General features: G+C 34.5%; 2 protein-coding genes across 27 annotated transcripts in view; both read left to right on the forward strand.

Annotated features, from left to right (window-relative positions):
- Positions 1–11,562, forward strand: part of LOC136844406 (glutaminase liver isoform, mitochondrial-like) — a 90,222-nt gene extending 78,660 nt beyond the window's left edge. For 16 of the 26 annotated variants that reach the window (XM_067113550.1, XM_067113549.1, XM_067113560.1 and 13 more), the window contains 8 exons: positions 4,526–4,584; positions 5,905–5,937; positions 6,434–6,610; positions 7,299–7,475; positions 7,800–7,931; positions 9,189–9,346; positions 10,022–10,157; positions 10,645–11,143. In XM_067113550.1, coding sequence (XP_066969651.1) covers positions 4,526–4,584; positions 5,905–5,937; positions 6,434–6,610; positions 7,299–7,475; positions 7,800–7,931; positions 9,189–9,346; positions 10,022–10,157; positions 10,645–10,788 — 1,016 coding nt within the window. In that variant the 3' untranslated portion in view covers positions 10,789–11,143. Of the gene's footprint in view, positions 1–367; positions 484–4,525; positions 4,585–5,904; positions 5,938–6,433; positions 6,611–7,298; positions 7,476–7,799; positions 7,932–9,188; positions 9,347–10,021; positions 10,158–10,644 lie in introns of all 26 variants that reach the window. The other 10 variants (XM_067113543.1, XM_067113547.1, XM_067113561.1 and 7 more) reach the window with 2 other exon arrangements.
- An 8,087-nt stretch (positions 11,563–19,649) lies between these two features.
- The window catches only part of LOC136844409 (sodium-coupled monocarboxylate transporter 1-like), an 85,287-nt gene continuing 77,776 nt past the window's right edge, over positions 19,650–27,160 (forward strand). Inside the window, exon 1 of the mRNA XM_067113569.1 lies at positions 19,650–19,714. The gene's annotated coding sequence lies outside the window, so the exon portion shown is untranslated. The remainder of the gene's footprint in view (positions 19,715–27,160) is intronic.

A 27,160-nucleotide genomic window follows, 5' to 3' on the forward strand; every position in this document is an offset into this window, starting at 1 on the left:
ACGCCTGTGTTTGCTCTGGTGAGCTCGTGCCAAGTTTCAGATTTAACCAACAGAAAGATTTCGTTTCATACAGGAAAGTCATTATTTCTGTCGTTTCATTTATTCAACTAATCTCCAAAATATGCAACCAGCTAAAATTGATACCTTGAGTTGCTGTAAGACTGAAACTGGCAAGAGCTTTGGTCTCTGGAAGGGATACTTCCAGAGCCAAGAGTGAGTTAAACCCATCGTTCAGAGAAGTTCCTGTGCTAGCTGCTTCTCTTGACAAAGGTAAGTGCCCTTAGAAAATGAGGGGCTTCCAGTCCTCTCTTATGGGCATCTCTGCGGGAGGAGACAGCGCATAACGCTGTATTCTCTCTCTCTGCAGTTACGCTCTGAGCTACGCGATGTCTTTGGGAGAACTGGAGGCCGCGAAGTATCACTCCTACGTGGGTATGGAGCCATCAGGCCGGTACTACAACGAGCTCTGTCTAGACTACAACAGTACGTTCCCGCTGCGGTTTCGTCTACACCTAATTACATTGCTTTTGCTACTTCTTGGTCTCCAAACGCCTCCTCTCTCTCTTATCTAATTCCATCTGTATGCAGTTCTGTTTATTTTTACTTTGTATTTAATTCCAGTCTTTTCTTCCCTCTCTTCTGCCAGATATAATCATTCTGACTTTAAGATGCTTTCGCTAGGCAAGTTCAAGGCATCTCTGCCTATACTCCCGTATCGTGAAAATTGTTCGAAAACAATTGTTTGAAAACAATTATTGGAAAACAATTACTCGAGAAACAGTTATTCGAATGAACAGTAATCGCTCGAAGTGCAATTATTCGAAATCAACAAGCGCCAGTGAGTGACAGAGAGTGAGACAGTAAAAAGCTAGCAGCTCTTGCAGAGAAATCCATCATTTCCTTGGAATAGCTCTATACATACCCTTCAAAGATGGCCGAATATATTGAAAGTGAAAAAGGCAAGCCCATGCTCAAAATTGGTTTCCTATGTGTGAATGATAAGCAAGTTGAAGCCAGAATACATAGGAAGTGCAATAAGTTTGCATCGTATTGTACAAGTCGCGCAAATAACTAATGACGGTGAAGTGATTAAGTTTTTCGTGAACATAATCATTCTGGTGATTCCGTAAACGTCCAGGTGCGTAGTTTCATGGACAGAGTAAAACAAGATGGTAAAGAAACGCATAATCCCCGTCATTATGTCATTTCTACTGCTGCCTCGCAATTAAGTGAAAGCGTAGCGCAAGCTTTACCATCACTAAGCTCTTTTTATATAAAAAGGATTATTCCCAATGTAAGACAAAAGGAGAGAGTCGGCTTAGCTAATCCCATTCACAGAGGAGAAATTGTTTTCGCTAATGAATAGACAAAAGCTACTAAAGGGGAGCAAATTTTGCTATATGATTCAGGCCCTTACGATGACATAATGCTCATTTTCTCAACTCAGAATAATTTGAGTATACCCGCGTCAAGTGAACATTTACCAGTGGATGGAACATATAAAACTGTACGTCAACTGTTTGAACAATTATGTACAGTATATGCTGTTAAAAATAACTTTACCATTCCGATAGTTTATGCCTTACCTCCAGATAAGAGGGTTGACACTCATAAAAAGTTGTTTGCTCATATGAAGTCTAGTGTTTCAGTTACGACGTAACGTCAGATTTTGAAGTTCCACTGTAACCGCTGTTTAAGAAGAATTCAACACAGCGTTGCATTATGGATGTCTTTCTCACCTCGGTCAGTCAGTCCCTGTATCGAAAAATTGACGGTTGTGGACTTAAGGTAAATTATGATACCGATTCCGAGTTTGCTTGAAGCATTCGAATGTTGTTAGCCCTAGCTTGCGTCGCCGTAGATAAAGTAACCGAGTCATTTGAGACTTTATTAGATTCAGATATATATTACCCTCCAGTAGTGAGTCCTGTTCAGGATTATTTCGAAGATGTATGAATTGGTCGTCCTTCAGGACGTCATAGACGAAGCCCTATGTGGGAGATACGTGTGTGGTCTTGCTTTGAGAGAGTCAATGTTAAGTATACCTTAGTTTAGTTTACCCAGACCACTGAGCTGATTAATAGCTCTCCTAGGGCTGGCCCGAAGGATTAGATTTATTTTACGTGGCTGAGAACCAATTGCTTACCTAGCAACGGGACCTACAGCTTATTGTGGAATCCGAACCACATTATAACGAGAAATGAATTTCCATCGCCAGAAATCAATTTCTCCAACAGAGTCAATGCCGGTTTACCCAGAACGGATAACGCCCTTGATGGATGGCATAGGGCTTTTTTACAGCAAGTGTCATCCCATCATCCCACAATATGGAAATTCTTAGACGCTCTTAAAAGAGAACAGGACTTGCAAGAAATTCACATGGCAAAAGTAAGAGCAGGTTGCCAAAATATCAAGAGCGCCAAGAAATACCGCGACGCAAATGAAAGACTTAAGAAATTATGGCAACCTGTAACGAGTACTTTTCAGTAGTTGAGTATTTACGTGCAGTAGCATATAACTCAACTTTATATGGACATTTTTTTTAATCATTGCATTGTTTTTTAATAAAGATATGTGTATTTCCAATAATTATCATTTGTTTACTTGATTTTTAATTTTTACATTTTTGTTTAAATGAAGAATTTTGAATTTCGGATAATCATCATTTCGAATAATTTTCATTCAAACAATTATCCAATTTTATAAATGATTTTCGATTAATTGTTTTCGAACAATTATTTTCGAACAATGTTCACATAATCGCCTACTCCATTGATCATTTCAAATAGTAATGATAATATATGTTAAAAAACTTTATTAATTCAGCCCTAGTGAACAGGCCATAACTAAATTTACAAAAAAGATAGGGATTTAACTTCACATGCCTTTTAATTAAATTTTCATTTTTCTTTTTCTTTTAAAGTGCAGATGTGCTGAGATATGAGTACCCAAAGTCTGAAGGAACCAATATGGAGTGCTATCTCGTTAACTGATCCTTTCATATAGAAGTCATCTCAGCATGATCCTTCCCTCCTCCATACGAGACAACTCTCAGTTCACCTGATTTCCTCCCTCAGATGCATCTTTCAAGTCTAAAAAACTGAATATTTTCCTTCATATTTAAAAAACAGAATATTTTCCTCCATATTTCTTATTTAAAAAACAATATTTTCCTTCATATTTCATATTTAAAAAAACAGAATATTTTCCTTCATATTTCAAGTCTAAAAAACGGAATATTTTCCGTCATATTTCATATTTGAAAAACAGAATATTTTCCTTCGTATTTCATATTTAAAAAACTGAATATTTTCCTTCACATTTCATATTTAAAAAGCAGAATATTTTCCTTCCTATTTCATATTTTGTCAAGGAACATTCTCTGCGTCAGGTATGCACAACCTTTTGGGCTACTCGGGCCACATCATCAAACATATATCTAATCGAGGGCCACTAGATTTTACATAAAATATAATAAATAGTTTGTAGACGTTTGAGGGTAAAAAAACGCAGTTGCTCACCTGTTTTGTTGTAATGAGATTTTTGACACACACACACACACACACACACACACACACACACATATATATATATATATATATATATATATATATTTTTTATTGTCTTTTTCTGTAGAGTGATATTTGGTGCTTTATATGATAAATTATGAGGGCCACCGGTTGTGCACCCTTACTGTAACGTTTCCCAGGGTAAACTTTTTTTTAACGTGTTTTATTTTTCTTTAAATCAGCAATACGGTTTTTTTTAAGGTATAGGCTAGGATCCACCGTAGCATGTCGATACAATTTTGATGAAATTTTTGCCAAATAATTTACAAGAAATGTACAATAATGAGACCATGACCATTACTAAATCGCAGTCGTATTTAATGTTGTTATTTCATGATAATTCAGTAGGCATACGCATTAAAATTAATCGCATTGTTAAAAAAATCTTTCAGTGCCTAGGTTAATGAGGAAAATAAAGTAAATAAATGAGAAATAAAGTTAATGAATCTAGGAAGTAATGGAGACTAAGAGATGAATAACAGAAAAATGCAGAGTGATAATTACTGATCAGATAAACAGGCAGTGACGGAGGAAATGAGAGATTTCACGTAACCTAACCTAACTTAACTCGCCGGCAAACTTAACTTACCAACCCGACCTACCAAGCTACTTCAGAGCCTAACTAATCCAACCTTACCTTCCCATACCCCTCGAATCACCATCTTATGTAATACACATCTTTATCTTACGCTCCTTTCATATCATTGGCGGATTTTGCCCCTGTAATGCCTTAGTTCCACTTCTTTGTAACACCCAGTGAAGCACCTCTTCACATGACTTGCTCTATAAGGGAATCCAAGTCTTTAGTCAGTTATTTTTGCATATGTATATAAAGCTATATATGTGGTAATGTGTTTATTATCTTCAGTATACTGAAATAACGAGTTGAACAATATGGAATGACGATTGTAATATTTAAACTGTTATCATTAAGCTTTCTCCCTTTTCATTTTCAGACAAGCCGCACAACCCCATGATAAACGCTGGTGCCATTATGACGGCAGCTTTGATCAAGGTGATTAATTTATGTGTACTTTTTGAGGGGAACTTTTGTCATTTAGTAACCGCTGAGAAATAAGGCCATTTGGTTCCACGTGTTCTCATTTTCATGGAGCGCGTCATAAACAGCAGTCAAAATTGGTCACGTATCTGTGACTATGTGTGATTCTAGATAAGCGTTACATATGTTAGCAGACTTTAGGTGTACATGAGAGTGGATTTCTTTGTGCGCATGCGTGTGACACCGGTTCTCGTTGCATGTACAGTGCAGGTACCATAGCCCTCTTGAAGTCTGCGAATTAAGCATACCATTTTCTTTACGATTCATGTTAATTCATATTGTGAATTAAAAAAAAATGTCATGTGCGGCGCAGTTGACTTTTTAAGGAATGTGAGATCTGAAATATCAATATAAAACCCTGTTGCATTGAAGTTAATATCATCTGGAAAAACAATATGCATTAGAACTGTTGACAGCTTATTTATCTGAGAATAAGTTCTTGCATCTCAACAAGTAAATTTTAGGCGACGTTGCTTTCATTTTTCGTAAAAATATAGGCCCTTCTTCCTCTTCTTCCTCTTACTACTTCAGCAGGATAGAGATATTCCTGTTACCTTATCAACGACACTGTCTCGTTAAATTTCACATTTTGTTCATGTAGTCTCTTCTTACTTGTCACCTTTTCCCTCAGGTCTTCATTTTTTTTTATTCTTCATCAGCAGTAGTATATAACGAACCAAGTTTCCTAATGCATGAATCATATTCTAAGGAATCCTTTAAAAGTATATATATATATATATATATATATATATATATATATATATATATATATATATATATATATATATATATATATATATATATATATATATAATTAGCTGAAGGGAACCAGTACTTGCTAAGATTAGGCCAAATCTGATTCAAGAGTTAAAAAGAACATGTGTCTAATGTGATGAAGTATAAGAAAATGAATGTTGATGTGCCTGTTTCTGATTTCATACTTAAACTGTCACCCTCAGTCAGTACGAATATAATCATTATTATTATATTAGTTATATTATGTTATATTTACGTTGTGTGTTTTATTATGTATTTTGTTCATAATAAGGAAAACATATTAATGAACTGGTAAAGTCCATCGGGTCATATATTGTAGTTCACGATTTCAAATGTATCATTATTTGTTTTATGTATAAAACGTCATGTTCATTTTAAACAAGGCACCCGATAATGAACTGCATTTACATTTAGCTTTATGTCAGATTTATCATTTAATATTTATGAAGGTGGATTGATTGTGCATTTTCTAATATCATGAACGTTTCATTTCCACAGCCGCAACTGTCAGCTGCTGATCGTTTTGACTACGTGAGTACTAATGTGATTTCTTTTGTTGATAATCATTAGTGATGTAATGAATTAGTTTTAATTATATTCCAAAGTAAATATGTCCATGCAATAGATTTTAAGATAATATTTGCAGTAAAAGAAAGAAATCAAAGCAAATGAGATTAGCGTCCCCCCCAAAATTTCAGCAAAATCATCTCAATATACCTTCGAAAAATAATGACAAACTATTGATCCTTGTCTCAAAAAACTGTTCAAAATTTATTTTCATAACAAAATTGAAAAATGTTGTGGAAAAACATACGTATATATATAAATATACATATGTGTATGTATATATATATATATATATATATATATATATATATATATATATATATATATATATATATATATATATATATTATATTATAATGTGCGTGTGCACGCGCGCTCGCTCTTACATGTATGCAAACCTGTAAACAACAGAATGATGTCTGCCTCATTTAACCACGTCCCATTCACGATTTCCTTACAGGTATTTAATCTGTACAAACGGCTCGTTGCCGGCGAGTACCTGGGCTTCAACAACGCCGTCTTCCTGTCGGAGAGAGAGTGTGCTGACAGGAACTTCGCCCTGGCCTACTTCATGAGGGAGAACAAGTGCTTCCCTGAAAACACCAGGCTCCACGAGACTTTGGATTTCTACTTCCAGGTAGAGTCATTGGATGCGGGAATATTTGCTTGTTTATAAATCCTCTCTTTTCTTCATATATCTTTTACCCTTTTCTCGTTCTTATTTTGATGGTATCTTAATCTTGATCTTAATGGTATATGAATCTTCATCCTGATGGCATCTTAATCTTAAAATTGATGGTATCTTAATCTTGATCTTGATATGACTCTTAATCCTGATAACATCTTAATCTTAAAATTGATGGTATCTCAATCTTGATCTTGATGGCATCTTGATCTTGATGCTACCTTAATCTTGATCTTGATGATATCTTTAATCTTGAACTTGATGATATCTTAATCTTAAAATTGATGTTGCCTTAATCTTGCCTGTATCTTAGTTTTGATGACATCTTAATTAATCTTAATCTTAATGGTATCCAAATATTAATCTTGATGGTATCTTAATCTTAATGATATCTTAATCTTGATCTTGATGGTATTTTAATCGATCTTGATGGCATCTTAATCATAATCTTGATGGCATCTTAATTATAATCTTGATGGGATCGTAATCTTGATGATATTCTAATCTTAATCTTGATCTTCATGGTATCGTAATCTTGATGGCATCTTAATCTGGATCTTCATGGTATCTTAATCTTAATTTTGAAGTCAACTTAGTTGTATCTTAAATATCTTAACTAACAGCTCTTTCCTTTCTTCAGCTTTGCTCTTTGGAGATCACAGCCGACAGCGGCGCCCTTATCGCTGCCACTTTGGCCAACGGCGGAATCAACCCGCTGACGGGCGACCCCGTGCTGACGGTGGAAGCCGTCAGGAACACGCTGACGCTCATGCACTCCTGCGGCATGTACAACTATTCGGGACAGTTCGCCTTCAAGGTGAGTGTGATTACTATCAGTGGCAGCATCATCAATATCAGTATCATAATCAGTATAAGTATGACGTAGGTACTTCAGTTATCGGTGTCAGCAAACCACAAAAGAGTTGCTGTGATATTTAATGAAAATTATAATATATCTGGATTTTGATATTTTAATGACAGGTGGTCTATCAGTACCAGTGGCAGTATCACTAATATCAGTATCATAATTACTATAAGTATGACATGGGCACGCCATATTAGGAGAGGCAAAGTTCAAAACAATTGGCCCATTATTTAGTAAAAATTGTATTAGTATGATATTTTAATATTTTAATTACAGGTGGGTCTACCTTCAAAGTCTGGGGTATCGGGCTGCGTACTGGTCGTTGTGCCCAATACCATGGGCATCTGTCTGTGGTCCCCACCTCTCGACTCCAACGGAAACTCCTGTCGCAGTGTGCAGTTTTGTATGGTGAGTTAGGCCTCCCTGTCTCGCTGACTATTTTTGAGGAGTTTTTAAATGACCTTTTAAAAACTTTCACCAAGTTTACAGTGGTAATTTTTATAGGCTTTTATAAGAATTTTTGCTCGTAACGTTTTAGGACACTTTCATAGATATTCTTCGGAATTCCTGGATGAATTTCTCTTGAAACTTGTATGGAATTTCTAAATTTCCTATGAATTTCAGGGAGTGTGAATAGTATTCCCCAAGGAATTGTCCGTGGTCTTTTGAAACAATTTCCTACTAAATTCTGGTTAGATTTAGTCTAGTAATTTCTGAAGATATTTTTCATGGACAAATTCTTTAAGTTTTTCTGGAAAGCTTAGGAAGCATGCAAGTTTTTTAGGAATTTCTCAAACAGTAACAAAATTTTGGCGACGTTAAAATTAAAGTGAAACAAAACAAAACTCAATTACAATAAGATCCTTCAAAATTCTATGATTTCTGATTCAAATATGAATATTCCATTATTCAGTTCACAATGGAAAGATTGACTTATCTCGGTTGTTTCTGAAATCCACGATCGCTTTCAGATATTGAGATAAAACAAAAGCAAAAGAATCAACTTCCATAGATATATTTACCTCAGTAACATATTGAGTCTTCCATTATGCCTTAGTATATATATATATATATATATATATATATATATATATATATATATATATATATATATATATATATATATATATATATATGTGTGTGTGTGTGTGTGTGTGTGTGTGTGTGTGTGTTTGTATGTGTGTGTGTGTGTCGTATAAGCAGCACTGTTGCCTGAAAATGGATGCTAACGATAACCTCCTTCCTTGGCGAATCAAACCACTGACCACTAAAACAGTACACTGAATCTTAGTCCTTTTAGCTACATTGGAAATAAAAGGAGAGGGACCAGATATGCAACAATATATGCATGGAAGCATAGTGGATTCTTCTGCACAATAGTACACTGAATCTTAGTCCTTTTAGCTACAGTGGAAATAAAAGGAGAGGGACCAGATATGCAACAATATATGCATGGAAGCATAGTGGATTCTGCTGCACCCTAAGCATTGTTTGACCTACTCTGCCCCACCAGCAGTGTCTGGTAGCTGAATGGGCTAAACGTCTACCTGCTGCTTCATTGGTCGGCAGTTTGAATCTCCAAGGAAGGAGGTTAATATATGTATGTATTTTTGTATGCTTATATCCATATACGTTTATGCTTACCTATTTTTCCCTTCTCAACAGGAACTGGTATCAAGGTTCACATTCCACAATTTCGACAACCTAAGGGGTCACATCTCGACCAAGACAGATCCTAGGATGGCCAGAGCAGAGTCCAAAGCCCAGATTCTCTTCGACCTGTTGTTCTCCGCCGCCGCTGGCGACCTCTCTGCTCTGAGAAGGTATTTCTCGCATTCCTTTGTGTTCCCATATTTTTCTTCTCTCATGTTGCTATGAAACAGTTAGACGAAGCTAGCCCCTATTTCCTTAGCGAATGAATTTCAGTACCTATAAGCAAGTCAGTCCGTTTCAAAGAAATATAAGACTGTTTCTTGCCAGATATTTAAGGGAAATGAGTATATTGATAATAAAAAAGTAACTAATCGTTGGAGTGAGGACGATGATAATGGTATACTGATGACTGCTTCAACGAGTGTATAGTAAATGTTACATTTGAAGCGTCGATTTGCATATAAGATAGCCCCTTTAAAGACAAACAACAAAAACTCAGAAATAAATGAAAGCCGTTTATTGATTTTTCGTATCTTTTATTTTCCCATTGAAAGGATATAAAAGATCGAAAAATGTATTGATACATGGCGAAACAAATACAAGATCATTGAAGAAGAGTCAACAATATGATGTCAAGAAAAAGATAAAATCGCAATAATTGTTGAAATAAATATTACTAAAAACGCTAGAAAGTTAATGAAAATAAATCACAAATTATCGTATGACGTAAAAGAAACCTCAAAATAGAAATACTGAAATATCCCAAAAAGACAAGTAATATATTGATACAATAGACATATACATGAAAGGTTAATAAAGGTTACCATGTGGTCTGTCTCTTCCAGGCACTCTCTCTCCGGAACAGACATGGAGGCTAAGGACTACGACGGGAGGACTGCCCTTCACGTTGCCGCTTCCGAAGGGCACTACAACATCGTCGAGTACCTCCTGAGGAACTGCCAAGTTGCACCACTTCCCAAGGTTAGTATCCTTAACACCCTTTCGAATTCCCACGTTACTAGTAAGTCCTTGGGTGTTAGTTGTTTCAAACCACATTGGCCTTGAAAGAAAATGAGAATGTTTACTTTTTGCAAGACTGTATGCTTAACATCATTCATACTTTAATTTCTTGTAACACTTTCAGATATCAGAGCTGCACAAAAAAGTATGTTTAGCATAAATCTGCATCTACATTAATCATTTTGTCCACGAACATCTGACTGTGTGCATCGGGTACTTGAAAGCTCACTAAGTTATGAAAATTATAAATTCACATTTTTTCTTCCTCATCCTACTTCAATTTACCCTCAAAATATTTCTGCCGTCAACATTCATCTTCAAATTTTTCTGCTTACCAGAACTCAAACTCTTCTTGTTGCAATATCGTGGTCTAGTAACACTTGTGAAACACTGCCATCGGCCGAGCTTTTATTTCTTGTGTTCTAAGTATAGCCCATCCATTTTACAGGATCGGTGGGACAGAACGCCCTTGGATGACGCCCGTAGTTTCGGTCATCCCCGCGTCGCCGGGCTCATCGAAGACAGCTGCCTCAGGAGGGGCATTCCTTTCCTCCCTCGGTCGGAAGAAGAAGTCAAACCAGAGCTGGCATGATGTGCACATTCCGCGAAGGCTCTCGAGAGGGACGAGTTGGCCAAATATTGCGACTACACCAGACGCTTGTTGTCGTTGTTGTGTATAATGAGGGACGAATGTGACGTAGTGATACAAATCATAGAGAGGATTTTAGGTCCAGGTGCTTTTGATTCACCTGTGCAGCTTGCATGACTGTGCGACGTAGTTTGCCTTTCAAAGTTATATTAATCAATATGCTGATGTAAGTTATCCTTCTTTCTTTAGACTTCTAGTTTAGGAAGCATGTCTCCTGACAGTTAGTTTAACTGTAGGTTACAGAAACTTTCTGACACAAAAAAAAATCTCTTTCTAAGAAAATAAAAAAAAAAGAAAATCAACAACATTCGGGTAGTCATAAAAGACAATAATATATGTGAAAAGGCAATCTGTCACTTCATTTATTGTTATTTACCTGTATCTTATATCCTCTTTATGGAAAGCATATATTTTCTACTGAATTTTTTCTGTATATTTTTATTTATCGCTAGATATTATAGTACAAAGGTTTTCGCTGATCCTGTTTTTTGGGTTCATGTTGTTGTGTTAATGAGTTTTCTGTTATAGCCTTTAAATCTGCCACAACTGTTATGCCAGTGACAGTGGAATAATGTTGAAAAAACTCTGAGAACAGACAGTACCTTCATATTTCAGCAGAATTGTGAAGATGCTCCAAGAAAGGTATAAATTTCACAAGCCTGCGTACGGTCATAAATTCAGACATAGCTGGGAGGTTTAGGAATAATTTTTTGAGATGTCTTAAAATTGGGGCAACATGAAGAGAGAACATCCTCTTATATCAGGGACCGGTCAAATCTAAAGTGGAAACTTTCTCTTAAATTGCACCAATAAATGAAGCCACGTTTTTTTGTGATATGCTTTAGAAAAAGAGTGAAATAAAAAAAAATACAGGCAAAGATCAAATAGAAGAGCTCATGTTAAAAATAGATCTTACAGGATAGTGGACTCGGATTAGTTTATCTTTTGTAAAAATGCGGTTTGACCGAAATTAGAAAACTTATCTAGTATCACTGGATTCAGATGAAATATGTTTAAGGTCCTTTTTTACAAACTGCTGTGAGACAAAGTATTTACAGACCTAACTCTTTGTAAAAATCTTTTCAAGATTATCGTACGGGAAATTTACATATTCTGTGAAAAATTCTAGTAGGAATTTTCTATTAGAAGGGACGTATTTTACTGTTTCCTAAATAGCCACTGTATTACATTCAGCCAACAAATGTAGATATTTCACATGCAAAGGAACTGTCACCTGAAAACCTGTTGACCAGGTTTCTCAAAGTACACTCGAGTTCCAGCCACATTAGAAGATATCAAAATATTAGTTAGATATTGTTAATCCAGTATTTTTCCTAAGCATATAATTTCTATATACGTATATATCCTAGTTGTTGTAAGTCTTAGGTGAGTTGCAAGTAGATTTAGTACTTTTTGACAGATGGTCAGTTGTTTTGTCTGTAATTGTAATAAGTCAGCATATCATGATATGAGTAGGGTAGCCAAATATTAAATATATATATATATATATATATATATATATATATATATATATATATATATATATATATATATATATATGTATAGAGTTATTTCCTGACAAAGCAGAAATACTCAAAAAACCTGTTTGAGAATATACGGTGTTTAGTCATTTTTAAACATGCGTGTGTAACCTAAAGTAATAATACATGCATATTGCGCTAAGTGTATGTATACATGTATATATTATTGCTGTGAATGCCAGTATCATCCATGATTTTATAAGTGATTAGATTTATCTACCTTTGAAATATGAAACCATTGTTAATCTTCAGGTTCCTTGAGGTATAACCTCCAGAATAATATTTTAGAATAATGTCCTTGGCAGATGAAGGTTTACTTCAGAGTTATATAGATTATAAGTTTTTTGCGGGAAATATGTATCCCAATGATAATAAAATGTTATTTTTCTATATATTGGCTTTTATGTCCTTTGCTGGTACCGTGGACCACACCTGCTGAATTGTTCCAAATTTGTTGAGGACAGAAGTGACGCAATATCTCAAGGGCAATAGAACAAATGTTAAATGATGACATTAATGTCAATAATGTACTGGAATACATTAAGGATATTAGAATGTTTTATATTTAGTTGCAGCAATGTTAGTTTTTTTTAATACTGATTTATTATTTTTAAAAATTATGTTTTTATAGTAATTCCCATATACGTATTATGGTGCTGAATTACCTAACGGTTATAGTGCCAGGTCAACAGACCAAACAATCATAAATCAAATCAAATACCCTTTTGCTGGATGGGTGCTCAATAAAAAAAATGAGGGGAATGACGTCATGTTGGTAAGCACTAGGTGGCTTCAAAAACAGCTTAAACTCTGTTGAAAAGTTCTCGTTCGCGGCTTTCTGCCTTGGTTACAGTGTTTGAGGAGGAAAGAAATAACTGACTACTCTTCTCTTTTCACCTCAGTCCACCTGGTCTGTTGATTGTGTTTACCGGATTCATATGTCCTTTCTTCCCTTAAGTAGTTCTGTTGCTTCCTAACGGGTAAAGTCCCGCTCTTCTTTCTTTTAATTTTTCTTGTTTAAATCTGAGTTTGGTATTACGGTGCGCTTCCAACGGATAGATTTTACAAAAAAATATTAATGACCTCACACATATATATATATATATATATATATATATATATATATATATATATATATATATATATATATATATATATATATATATATATATATATATATATATATATATCCGTCCATCAACCCAGAAGCATGTTATGCTTCATTTTCAACGAAACTGAATGTTAGAACGGGAATCCGCTCCTTGGAAACATTCGAGAAAAATTTGGAATAAAGAATTATGCTTGGGCCGCGTCCATTGTGGTCGTAGATCATTCTTAATGCAAAGAGCAATTTTTCCCCCCCTCGAGAGACAGCTCACCTTGTGCTTCGAGAGGTTTTATGAGGAATTTTGGGCCAACTAATCTACTTACCATGTTTCGGGTGAGCCGTTATAAGGAATTTTCTTTACCCTGGGAAATAAGTCATCCGCCTAGCGGCAGACCAGCCAATCAGCGTTTTTGTTATTGTGGCGTGATGGATTAGCACCGCTTAGAAGACTACGTAGTTTCAATTTATTCGCTATCAGCGACGGTATTGGTAATCATCGGGCGATCTAAATTGCTTTAGATAATGTAGATTTTATGGAAATATGTGATAAGGCCCCGGATAGTATGGGAAAATAACTCTCGTGTGTTGGTAGCCTCTAGGACCTAGGCTAGAAGCTACCAATCTAGGCTAACTTGAGGATAAAGCTGATTTGGATGACGTTCCTGTTCTGATGGTGATAGCTGATGCTTACGAACCTTCGTCGGCAATAGATTTTGGTAACAATACAGAGAAGGAAAAGGTAAATGGAAGGCTGGCTACTGTGATTACAGCCTAATGACAGTGACACCGCAGATGACGAGTATGTGCAACCCCATAACAGTGATATTACTAGTACCACGACCAGCAGTGGTTCCCAACCGTGTATTGATGAAGCTGAATTCAGCAAGAAAGAAGAAAAAATGATTAGGGCTGCTAATGTTGCTGAAGGACAAAAAAAAGTTGACCAGCCCTTCTCGAAGCTTTGTTAAGAAGACTGGTACCAAGAAAACTGTTCCAGCCAAGAAGGTCAGTCCCCTTTGCTATTGCAAGAACAAGTTTAGTTCCAAAGTTGGGTATGAAGCGATTATTATGATCTTCAGGGCATACTGGTCAATGGGGGGACCACAACTTGCCGACAGCGTAAGGAAGGAAATGACAATCAGTAAGACTGCCTTCCTCTTTGTTCATGCAATAACCGCAATGAGAACCCAAATTGCTATGGGAAAGCTATCAGAGGGGGGAGGAGCAACAGTAAAGGACCTGTGGGGCATGAACCCCAACACCAGGAAAATAACGGAGGCCGTTCAAGATTGTGTTCATGGATACATACAACCTCTCAGTTTGTTGTAACCACCACACTCCGAACCGGCAATATTTGGAGTTCCTCCCTCTTAGCCTCTGGGCACTGTTCGAAAAATAGCTCGAGTGGATGGCTGTCAGCTAGCCTGAAGTCGCCGTGTCAAGGTAAAATATTATAAGGAGATGAGATTTTCAGTAACCATTTTAATATGGGTGTTCGTCCTGTGTAGAATGCCGCAATACCTGCTAGCATCTTACGAAAGCTCTTATTGATGGAAGGCAGGCTGGAACAGATTTCTCTGACCTTGAACCAGAACAAAAGATACGTAGTAAAAAAATATCAGCCTTCCAATGTTGTGAAGACTGCTAGACACAGACGAAGACTGGGTTTCAGTTGCCATGGTCACAGTAGACCATACCATGTTCTTGTCTTCATGTCAGCGTACGACGAACGCAAATTGTGGCATATATAGTTTTTTCAACATCGCTGGCCTCCTCCACTCCTTGTTGATGGCCGTAGCCTGTGTATGGATTAATACAACTACTGCTGCCCAAAAATAATAGGCAAGACAAGGATTGCTGAAATTTAGGTGAGTAGCCTAAAATTATTTTTCCCATTATTCATTACTGCATGCCTCTTCGTCCATTAATGAGTATTTTTTATTCGTTAATCACCGGTATCCTCATCATTGATCATTATACACTAGTTTGTAAGAATTAGTCTTAGCTTCCTATTTGTTTCTGTTTATTAATGTGACAGTATAAATTTATTGGAAATATGGGCATTATTTTTGCATTAATCACCATTACCTTGACCTTTAATCATTATTCACAGGTTTGTGGCGATTATGAATAATGTACTCATGGCATTTTTATTAATATATATTGCTTTTATGAAATATGTCCGACTATTTTAGGAAAATTCTTGATTTTTTAAGACGAAAAGTTGGTGTGGGGGCTTTGAAGTAAATTTTCTTTTAATACCATACTCATTGTAAAACAACAAAAGGTAACATTAAAAATAATATCTTCGGGATTTTTTAAAATAAGAAAACTTGAAACATATTTCAGTGCATAGGCTAAATGGGGGGATTGAAGCAAAACAAAAGACATACCTTCACATTTTTTTAAATATCCCAAAATTAATCAACATTTTTCAAAAACTGTTATATGTTCGTAATTTAAATAAAATTAGCTTTAGTTTATAAAAATATGTGAAGTCGTAAAGCCTCAAATAAAGACGTTCATTTTCTTTTCTTTTGAAATTTACTCAATTTTTAGGTAATGGCGCTTAGCATGTTTCTCAAGTTATGAAACCATATAATAAATATATATATATATATATATATATATATATATATATATATATATATATATATATATATATATATATATATATATATATATATATATATATATATATATATTGTAATATATATATGTGAGAGGTCAGTGTGTGTTTATCTGTGCATGTGTGAGTGTGTGTGTGTGTACTATATAGTTAGATCGAAAGATAGCGTTCGTCCTCGTCTTGAACTTTCACCTTTGTACTCAACTTTTGCCGGCGACCTGAACGCCACACCTTTATATTCATAGCCGCAAAAGGACGCCCAACGTCGATATGGAGAAAACATTTCTAATAAGAATGAACTTATTATATCACTAAAACTGCCTAAGTAAAGAAATGAGAGTTTTAAGTGACTTAAATCCAGAAGACTGATGCCATTCCAGACTAGGAGCGATCAGATGGCAAACTAAGACTCAAACTGGAAATAGGCTCACAAACATACTTCAAGCGCAGGCGTAAACGGAAGTTCTGGATGTCTTCTCTTCAACATCTTTGAAAATGAACTTCATTTTTAGTATCTTAATTATTATTTAGAAAGCGTATAAAAATATATAATATTTAGAATATAGTATATAGAGGAATGTTGAAATAAAAAAAATATTTAGTATTTAGAAGTATATATTATTTGAAATGTGTATATAGAAAGGAGAAAAATAGAAAGGATAAAACAAGAACGAAAAGATAATAATAGACATATAAGAGAAAGTACACAAAAATGAACAGCATTTCAGAGATAAATTTGAAAGTTTACGGCACTGGGACAGGGTGCTTTATAGGTCATCCATTCAAGACCAGATAAACAAAAAATTATGGTAACCGTCGCTAACACGCGCGCGCGTGTATGTGTGTGCGCGCACGCTCCAAGGTGACAGAGATTTTGCCTAACGTCCATATACACACGCGCATGTATATATATATATTAAATATATATATATATATATATATACTATATATATGTATATAAGCATTAAAACTACAAATGTCGTTTAATATCCAATTCGCTCTACCTTTGGAAATAACATATATATATATATATATATATATATATATATATATATATATATATATATATATATATATATATATATATATATATATATATATATATATATATATATATATATATATATATATATATATATATATATATATATATGTTTACCGAAGGGAATTAGCCGATAAAAAATTCGTCGTCTCACGGGATCGAACCGTTGAACACGAGAACTCACAACGTTAAGTGGACGCCTTAGCCCGTTCGGGTATCAAAAAAGGTATAAAATGATACAGATTCTCGTGTACAAATTCCCGTCGAACGCAGGTATTTGTAATTAGCGTCGGTATCAACCCACCTCCACCATGGTAACCGTTTGGTGCGTTTGAAGCACGTAGCCATTTTATGAATGAATTTTTATCCAACACCATCATTCATATACAAGCATTAAGCTATAATTGTGGTTTAATATCCAATTCGCTCTATTCGGAAATAATATATGTATATATATGTTTACGGAAGGGGAATTATAGTATGTATATATGTTTAAGAATTCATGGTTTGCTGATTAGTGAACTTATATCGAGTTATCTTTAATGCGTTTATTATTATTATTATTATTATTATTATTATTATTATTATTATTATTATTATTATTATTATTATTATTATTATTATTATGTATAATGATTGACTTTACGAAATTTCATCTTACTTTCTTCTCAGATTTCAGTGTAATTTTTTTACAGTATTATATTTTTTCGTTTGTAATTTTCTCCATCCTGCCGATTCACTCACTCCCAAGTCTCGTTTGAGGAGTAATCATCACTGCAGGAGTGCAAATAAAGAAAAAAAGTATTAAACCCTGCATCATGATACCCAGAGTGGATAAACTCATCAGTATTCATCTCCCAAAGTACCCACCTGCCCAAAGCACGAAAAAAAAAAACTAGTTTAAAAACACACGTATGGCGTATGAACTTCTGGGTACAATCTCAGGCCACACGCGGCATATTCTCGACCTTCTAAGAAGCATTCTTAATGTTGACCAGCGGATCATATTACCCGGATGGCAACAGCGCATGCGCCAAAGGGGAGTTACCGTCAAATCTGGAGGATAATTCCTCATTTATAAACCACTCAAGAAGTGGAGAGACGGTAGAAATTCATTTCTGCTTAAAAAACAAACTTTATACGTGGAAAGATTTTTACTAAAAGACGCCAAGCTGCGTTCTCCATTTAAAACAAGGAGGGAATTAACGAAGGTACAGTATGATTCAGACTATAGCTTTAGACCCAGCGAGAAAACAACACAATATATCACTGTCATTTTTTGCCACCTTATTTCGAATGTTTGATTTTTGTGCCTTGCTATATATCTATACATATATATATATATATATATATATATATATATATTTATATATATATATATATATATATATATTTATATATATATATATATATATATATATATATGTATATGTATTATGTTTATGTATACATATATGTAAACATACATATGTGTTTATATGTATACATATAAATATATGTACATGTATATATATTTATATATATATAATATATATGTGTGTGTTATTAAGTTTTAGGTATATGTATGTATATAATTATATATATATATATATATATATATATATATATATATTATATATATATAATATATATATATATATATATATATATATATATATATATATATATATATATATATATATACATACATATATATATATATATATATATATATATATATAGAGAGAGAGAGAGAGAGAGAGAGAGAGAGAGAGAGAGAGAGAGAGAGAGAGAGAGAGAGAGAGAGAGAGAGAGAGGAATTTGCAAGTCGATTATCTTTCACTGTGGGCGTATATCATATAAGAGCTTAGTTTCGTTTCTGGGCAAGGGCAGATTCATCTGTCAGCTATAGTACCCCTTGGATGTCAGTTATTCCCAAGGTGTTGCAAATTCGTTCTTCAGTGATATTAATAGCCGAATATTTGTGAGTATAACAGACGCATATACACATGTATATATATATGTATGTAAATGTGTATATGCACAGTATATTACATATATATGTATATATATACTGTATATGTATATGTTTGTGCGTGTGTGTTTGTTGTGTGAACGCCCGCATGTTTTTTCCAAGGTTCTGGGGCTAATGTTCGTGAAGGTAAAATATCAGGTTTACTTAAATCATATCTATGCATTCATTAGGATAAACTCAATATTCCGCTTTTTTTTATAAAAAAAAATAAACAGATAACGATAAGACAATGAAGAATTTAAATGATCTATTTATTATTTTCCTGCTCTGTTTTTACGGAAATCACTTGGATTATTTGTGATTTATAAACTATATATGTATATATATACACATATTTATAGTGTATGATCTAAAGTCTGAAAACCTAAAAACGCTTAAAACCACTTTTATTTTCCTGGCTGCTTGTGCATTATTCAAGCAACATAACCAAAAGGTAAGGTGGAGCTGTAGACCTCACAGCCTTCAGTTCATTTAAAGCAGTTGTCGAGGCAGCAGACGAAAGGTGAACTCGCAAACCCGACCACGCCAAGAAAAGGTATCACTGTTTAGTATTTACTTTCTCAGATGTGGAAAATGACCTTGGGTTATATGGAGTTGATTTCGTTGGTCAAGTTTCCCAGAATTGAGCTTTCGTGATTACCAAGTGATATTGCCTGTATGGTTTTTGTGCAGAGTGGCGCATTTGTTGTGATCAGTAGACAGGTTAGACCTATGTTCTGAACATTGTGGTTCAAGTTTACAAAATAATCTGTTCCTTGTTGTTATTTTTTTGTGTTAAAATTTATATATGTCGGTGTATCTGTGCAACATTTTGCGTATTAAAAACATGATTTAAAACGTGTGAGGGAAAGAAATGTCATACGAAGTGCTAATGAAAAATTATGGTCCCAGAATTGTCCCGACATAAAATAAGATTTTCGGTTTTCATTGGTTATGTTACTTAAGTGTGACACTACAAAATAAAAAAAAATGTGAATAGATTACAAAATATCCCAGAAGCGTAAAAAAAAAAAAGATACAGCCAAGAAACCCCATTTATCTTGAACGAAAACACGGGATAATTTAAAAGCATTTTCTGTTTGAACACCACAGTCTGTATTTTCAAGGGGAAGTGAAAGTTATGTTCCTGTAGAGAATGACCTTTGGTAATGAATTTCTGTGTAGACACGTTATGCGTCGATTACACAGTTTTCCATATAGGCCTATGCGTTATTAATTTCTTTCTTATGAATTCTGTTTGTTTGATAATTTATTCTACATAAACTCATTTACCCGTTCAATTTTCTTTACTATTCATTGAATCAATTAGAGAGAGAGAGAGAGAGAGAGAGAGAGAGAGAGAGAGAGAGAGAGAGAGAGAGAGAGAGAGAGAGAGAGAGACCTTCGATGCAGTAATATTTGTGAACCTTATGATCATCGTATATATATATATATATATATATATATATATATATATATATATATATATATATACACAGGCCTATACAGTATATATTTATACATACATACACACATCTATATATATATATATATATATATATATATATATATATATATATATATATATATATATATGTGTATATGTATATATATATATATATATATATATATATATATATATATATATATATATATATATATATATATATATATATATATATATAAGTTAACAACGCATAAGAATGAAAATACCACAAGCTCAGAACAGCGTGTGCCTGGATTTTTTTTTTTCTTTTTATTTATTTGTGGGTGCCCTTGAGCCACTTTGAAACCTGTTCTGTTCTGCCCTGACCATTAAATATGAGTAAAAAGAAAGAACAACGAAGGTAAATTCTAAGCTGCGTCATACTATGGAAGTACCATAAAAATAATGTTTATATTTGACCACCTTACTGCCCTATTCACTTACACGTGTGCGTGTGTGTGTAAGTCTGTGACAGTACTGGGTTGCCTGCGTCAGAGAGAGAGAGAGAGAGAGAGAGAGAGAGAGAGAGAGAGAGAGAGAGAGAGAGAGAGAGCCCGTCGTAGGTGTCCTGTACATCAGTAAAGTAGTAGAGGTTTCCCTAGTCTGACTTCTATTATGGTTTCCATTTTTACATCGTTTAATAGCCACTTATGGATTGCATGCATACAGTATATATACATATATATATACAGTATATATATATATATATATATATATATATATATATATATAAATATATACTGTATATATATACATATGTGTATAATATATATATAATTATATATGTATATATATATATATATATATATATATATATATATATATATATATATATATATATATACTGTATAACGTGGATTGGTAAATATCGCACAGGAACAAAATGAAAGATAAATGTACCATCTTTCATTTCTGAGGCCTCTGAGATATATATATATATATATATATATATATATATATATATATATATATATATATATATATATATATATATATATATATATATATATATATATATATAAGCTTATTTCCTTCTTGATTTCAGATGTTCTGGTGTATTTATTGATGTTTCCTAGGAGGCAAATGTTTGATTTTGATGGATGGTCATTGTTGATGAATTTTCATAATCAGCAGCAGTAATGGTCTTTCAAAAGTACCGCTTGATAAAATCCATGTGATGACGTACACAGCATATCCCAAAAAGTTGTCGTTAAAGCTGATCCAGTTTTTTATTTAATTTTTCTTTTTTACCTTTGTGGCTGGCAGAGTTGTGCTCATCTTTTAAGATATTTCCGTTAATCTTGAAGTGGCCTCATCACTATTTTCTTTTAGAAGATGAATGATGGTTTTCCTGTGACGTTATTATCGAACAGAGAGAGACTCCTGGTAAAAGTATAAGAGTGGCCCTGTAATAGTACTAAATTTAATAGTACTAAATTTATTGACAGTTACGAATCAAAAGGAAATTATAATTTATCTTGTTATTGCTTGAATCCGCGACTTTTTCCTTTTTCCTTCTCTCTAATGCCTTTTTTGATATTCATACTGTCCTCTTATTTCCCGCGATTAATGTAATTTTCCATCTACCAAAAGGCGGGACGCAGACAGGAATCGCGCCATAATTCATTAAGGTTCCTGATTAGATCTTAGCATAAAAACTAGAATAGCAGTAAACAGAGAGAGAGAGAGAGAGAGAGAGAGAGAGAGAGAGAGAGAGAGAGAGAGAGAGAGAACCGATGGACAGTAGGAAGCAGAAGCTGGGAAAAAACCCGTATTGTATTGTCAATAAAAGGCATTTTTTCGCGTGGTTTGATCGACTTGTGTCAGTACTTGAATAGTTTCATGATATTCAGTGGAGATCTTTAGATAAACTGAGATCGGGATATGCAGTATAGATACCTTAGAAGATAAACGGCTGTTTTATAATAGCAGTCGACCAATTTCATATGGAAAATAGGAATGGTATAGTTTGAACGAACGAACTGTTGCATTAATTTGCGACGAACTGAAAACATCCGGTAAAAATGGTTCCTTCGACGGCTGTTTCTCTCCTTTTTACTGTCAAGCTCCGGATTTGACCTCCAGCTTCCTTGTTCTCTTGCTTCCTACAGACCTGGCTTGATAAGCGCATTAGAAAGCATGCCCATCGTTCTCTGATCTAAAAAATAAATTAGTAAATAGGACGAAAAGAACATTTAAGAGGAAATGCGCCATCCACGTCCCTGGCGGTGGCACGTGCTGCCAGTAATTTCTCTTCGTTCATTTCCCAATCGAACAAATGACGCTGACAAGCCACGCAATCCTTTTAGCAGTGGCTGGGTCACTCGGGGCACGGTCAAGGGCAGGGCCGTTGAGACGAGCACGCGCGCGCGCCACACACACACACACACACACACACACACACACACACACACAGACTTGCGATGTAAACCAGTTCTGAGCGGTTGAGGTTCCCCGCCTAAGACGAAGCTCAAACAAACCTTTTTTTTTTTCACCAAGAACTCGCAGCTTCGCCAATACTTTGACGTTAAGCCTTACTGAAAACCAGTTCACCGGCTACTAAGTTACGGTTAGGAAGTAATGCTAACAATCGTAGTAATAATAATGTTTCGACAGTTAATACCAAACGCGTAAAAATGCGTCTAAAGGCACATTCCCCTAACTAGACTTTGGAGGATTTGAAAGGCTTCTTATGAATAAGGTTGGGTGGCACATCCATCCTAAATCGACAGTGATTATGGAAGAGGGTGGAGTCGCCAATTCCTGTTCCCACCGTAGGGACGTTGCGTCCCGTCTCGATACTCGGGCGAAGGTACCTCCTGCATACTTACTTAAGGACTATTGGTGAGAGAGGCTGGCCCCTGGCTGGACGGCGAAGTCTGAACTATCGTTTTTACTCAGGAAAAAATGAATAGATATATAAACTTTCGTTGCATTATACGGAGGTGTATAGGCCTAATTGCACCTTCTCCCTTGCGTGGGTTGACTCCAGAACAGATTACCTTTCCTTTTCTCAGCTTCTGGGGTCACATTGCTATTCCAAGGCCTTATCGACCCTGTGACCGACAAGAGTTGACTAATTACCAGGTCAAGAAAAGTGCAGCAAGGTTTTACAGAGTATTCTTAGCCTGAACCAAGACTCAGACACACTTACTGGCAAGGCGAGTATCATGTCACTAGACCTTGAGACCTGGCTACTTATGGATTGGGTCTGTATCAGTTTTCAGCCCTCGTAAATATACTCGTTCCCTCAGGCACATAAATGTTACCGTTTGTTCCAGGATTCATTATCGCTGTTTTTTTTTTTTTTTTGCAACCCTGCCCCCGCCCGCCATTTATCAGTGATTGGAACGGCATACGTCAATAACGGCTATATATATATATATATATATATATATATATATATATATATATATATATATATATATATAGTCTCGGTAATTAAGCGGCTACTTGGAAATCTTAGCTTAATGATAAATATATTGCCAAGACTAGGAAGAACATTCTTTATTGTACAAGCTGAGGTATAAACCTCATCATCAGGCTGAAAAACCGACAAGGATGAGAATCAATAAATTACAATAAAATGAATTGTCATAATAAATCTTCAGCAAAAATACTAACGAAATATATAAAATGAACAAGTAAATACAAGCTAAAAGGGGGTGAGACGTAAATAACGAAAAAATTAAAAACACAAACATAAAAATATGAAAATAAAACTAAAGTGAAATGTAAACAAACTACCACTCACAAAGTAAAATATTTAACGACCTAATTGAGTACCTACTATGAAATTACACGATAGCTAGTTGAATACCAGACGAGTTGTTGTTCAATTCCGGCTTCATCTTTTAATAGCCAGCGACTTGAAAATTAAAAGGTCCAGTCTATTTGAACAAAAAGACAGTACCCGGAAAATCCAGGTCAGTGAAAGGATGGTCCTGTGTTAAACTGTGTTCTCTAATGGCAGAAAAGGGTGGTTTGGAAAGGGGAAACCTAGTTCTAATAGAAAGACCTCTGTGTTCCAAAATTCTGTGTCTGAGCCAGCGGGAACTAGATCCCACGTATCGCAGACCACACTGCGAACAAGTGAACAAGTAAACGACACAGGAATTAAGAAACAACCGACATTATTCTTAATAATATATGTGAAAACCATTTATCAGTGTTTGGACTTAATAAAATAGACTTGCAAAAATTATTACATTTAGCAACTGCTGATGGCATTTTACTTTTGATGGTAAATTATATAATCAAATAGATGGAGTAGCTATGGAAATTCCTTGACCTGTATATGCGGATTGCTTCATGGGTTATTGTGAAAGGATTTGGATGTCTGAATGCCTAGTGCTTTCAAACCTTTGTATTACTGTAGGTATGTAGATGATACTTTCCTTGTGTTTAAGGAATTATCACATGTTGATTTGTTTTTTGAATATTTTAATTCTCGTCACCCTAACATTTCTTTTTTTGCGAGACGGAACAGGATAATAAGTTGTCATTTTTAGATGTACAGGTATACAGAAATAGTGGCAAATTTGAGACCTCTGTTTATAGGAAAAGTACTTTTACTGGCTTGGGATTGAATTACCTCAGTTTTTCTGCCAAAGTTGTATAAGATGAACTCAATACGCACTTTGATTAATAGAGCCTACAATGTTTGTTGTGATTTTAATTTATTTCATCAAGATATGGTTTTCTCCAGAATTATTTTCTGAAAAACTCATATCCCATTTTTGTATTTTACAAAGTTCTGAAAAATTTTTAAATGAAAAGTTTTGTCCCAGACCAGTGTACAGTACTGCTAGTAAAGATGTAAAGTACATTAAAATTGCCTTACCTTGGTCATAGTAGCTATATGGTCCGGAAAAAAAGTTACAAGAAATACTTAAGCATTGTTTCCTCAAATCAGTTTCCGGTTTGTTTTCTGTAATCCTTTTACAATAAGATCACTTTTGAGAGAGAAGCCTACTTGCCTGTGGACTTTAATTCCTGTGTCGTTTACTTGTTCACTTGTTCAGTGTGGTCTGCGATACGTGGGATCTAGTTCCGCTGGCTCAGACACAGAATTTTGGAACACAGAGGTCTTTCTATTAGAACTAGGTTTCCCTTTCCAAACCACCCTTTTGCTGCCATTAGAGAACACAGTTTAACACAGGACCATCCTTTCACTGACCTGGATTTTCGGTACTGTCTTTTGTTCAAATAGACTGGACCTTTTAATTTCAGAGTCGCTGACTATTAAAAAGATGAAGCCGGAATTGAACAACAACTCGTCTGGTATTCAACTAGCTATCGTGTAATTTCATGCAGTAAATACCAATTAGGTCGTTAAATATTTTACTTTGTGAGTGGTAGTTTGTTTTTACATTTCACTTTAGTTTTATTTTCATATTTTTATGTTTGTGTTTTTAATTTTCGTTATTTTATTCCCTTACCCTTTAGCTTGTATTTACTTGTTCATTTTATATATTTCGTTAGTATTTTTGCTGAAGATTTATTATGACAATTCATTTTATTGTAATTTTATTGATTCTCATCCTTGTCGGTTTTTTCAGCCTGATGATGAGGTTTTATACCTCAAAGCTTGTACAATAAAAAAGAATGTTCTTCCTGGTCTTGGCAATATTATTTATTATTAAGTTATATATATATATATATATATATATAATTATATATATATGTATATGTATATATATACATGTATATAGTTAGTGTATATATATATATATATATATATATATATATATATATATATATATATATATATATATATATATATATATATATATCGCTCATTTGTCAGAGAAGTGACATAGCTCAAAAATTGCTCTTTTTCAGGAGAAGCAATTTAAAATTTAAAACTCTCTGTACTATCTATAATGTAATAGTGACATGTCATGCCCTCTAGCGGTTAGTATTATAAATACAAATAAGACGTGTTTACCATAATATGGAACAAAGAACGGGCTATCTGTTGGTATCAAAACTCAAAAAACAAATTTTATGAGTTGTGTCACTCTTCTGGCAAATGAGTGATATATTATATACACTCTGTTTTGAAGACCACTCACGTAAAATAGTTATGAACACAGTCAAAACGAAAAAGTTGTTTCCATTCAACGGGGTAAATTTCTGAATGTCAAAAGATCCACTGGTGGCCTTTTGCAGCACCCCCCCAATTGCCCTTTTCCTTTCTTCCCCTCCTCGGTTTCCCTCATCAGGAACAAAATCTTGATCCAGTCTTTATTTTGATAGGAAAGAAAAATATTGTCTCAACATATTGTCCTGAATACGCAGATATTGCGAGAAGTGTTTTTCATTGTCATATTCTTTAGTAGTTTGGATGGAACGTTACTTCATTTCAGGAGCTACTTACGACTGCCATAGTACTCATACTGCTACTTTTACTATTGGTACCTTCCCCGGCCGGCTATAATGTGGTTCGGATTCCACAATAAGCTGTAGGTCCCGTTGCTAAGTAACCAGTTGGTTCTTAGGCACGTAAAATAG

This window comes from Macrobrachium rosenbergii, chromosome 12 (genome assembly GCF_040412425.1).
Source record: "Macrobrachium rosenbergii isolate ZJJX-2024 chromosome 12, ASM4041242v1, whole genome shotgun sequence".
In the NCBI taxonomy this organism is placed as follows: Eukaryota; Metazoa; Arthropoda; class Malacostraca; order Decapoda; family Palaemonidae; genus Macrobrachium; species Macrobrachium rosenbergii.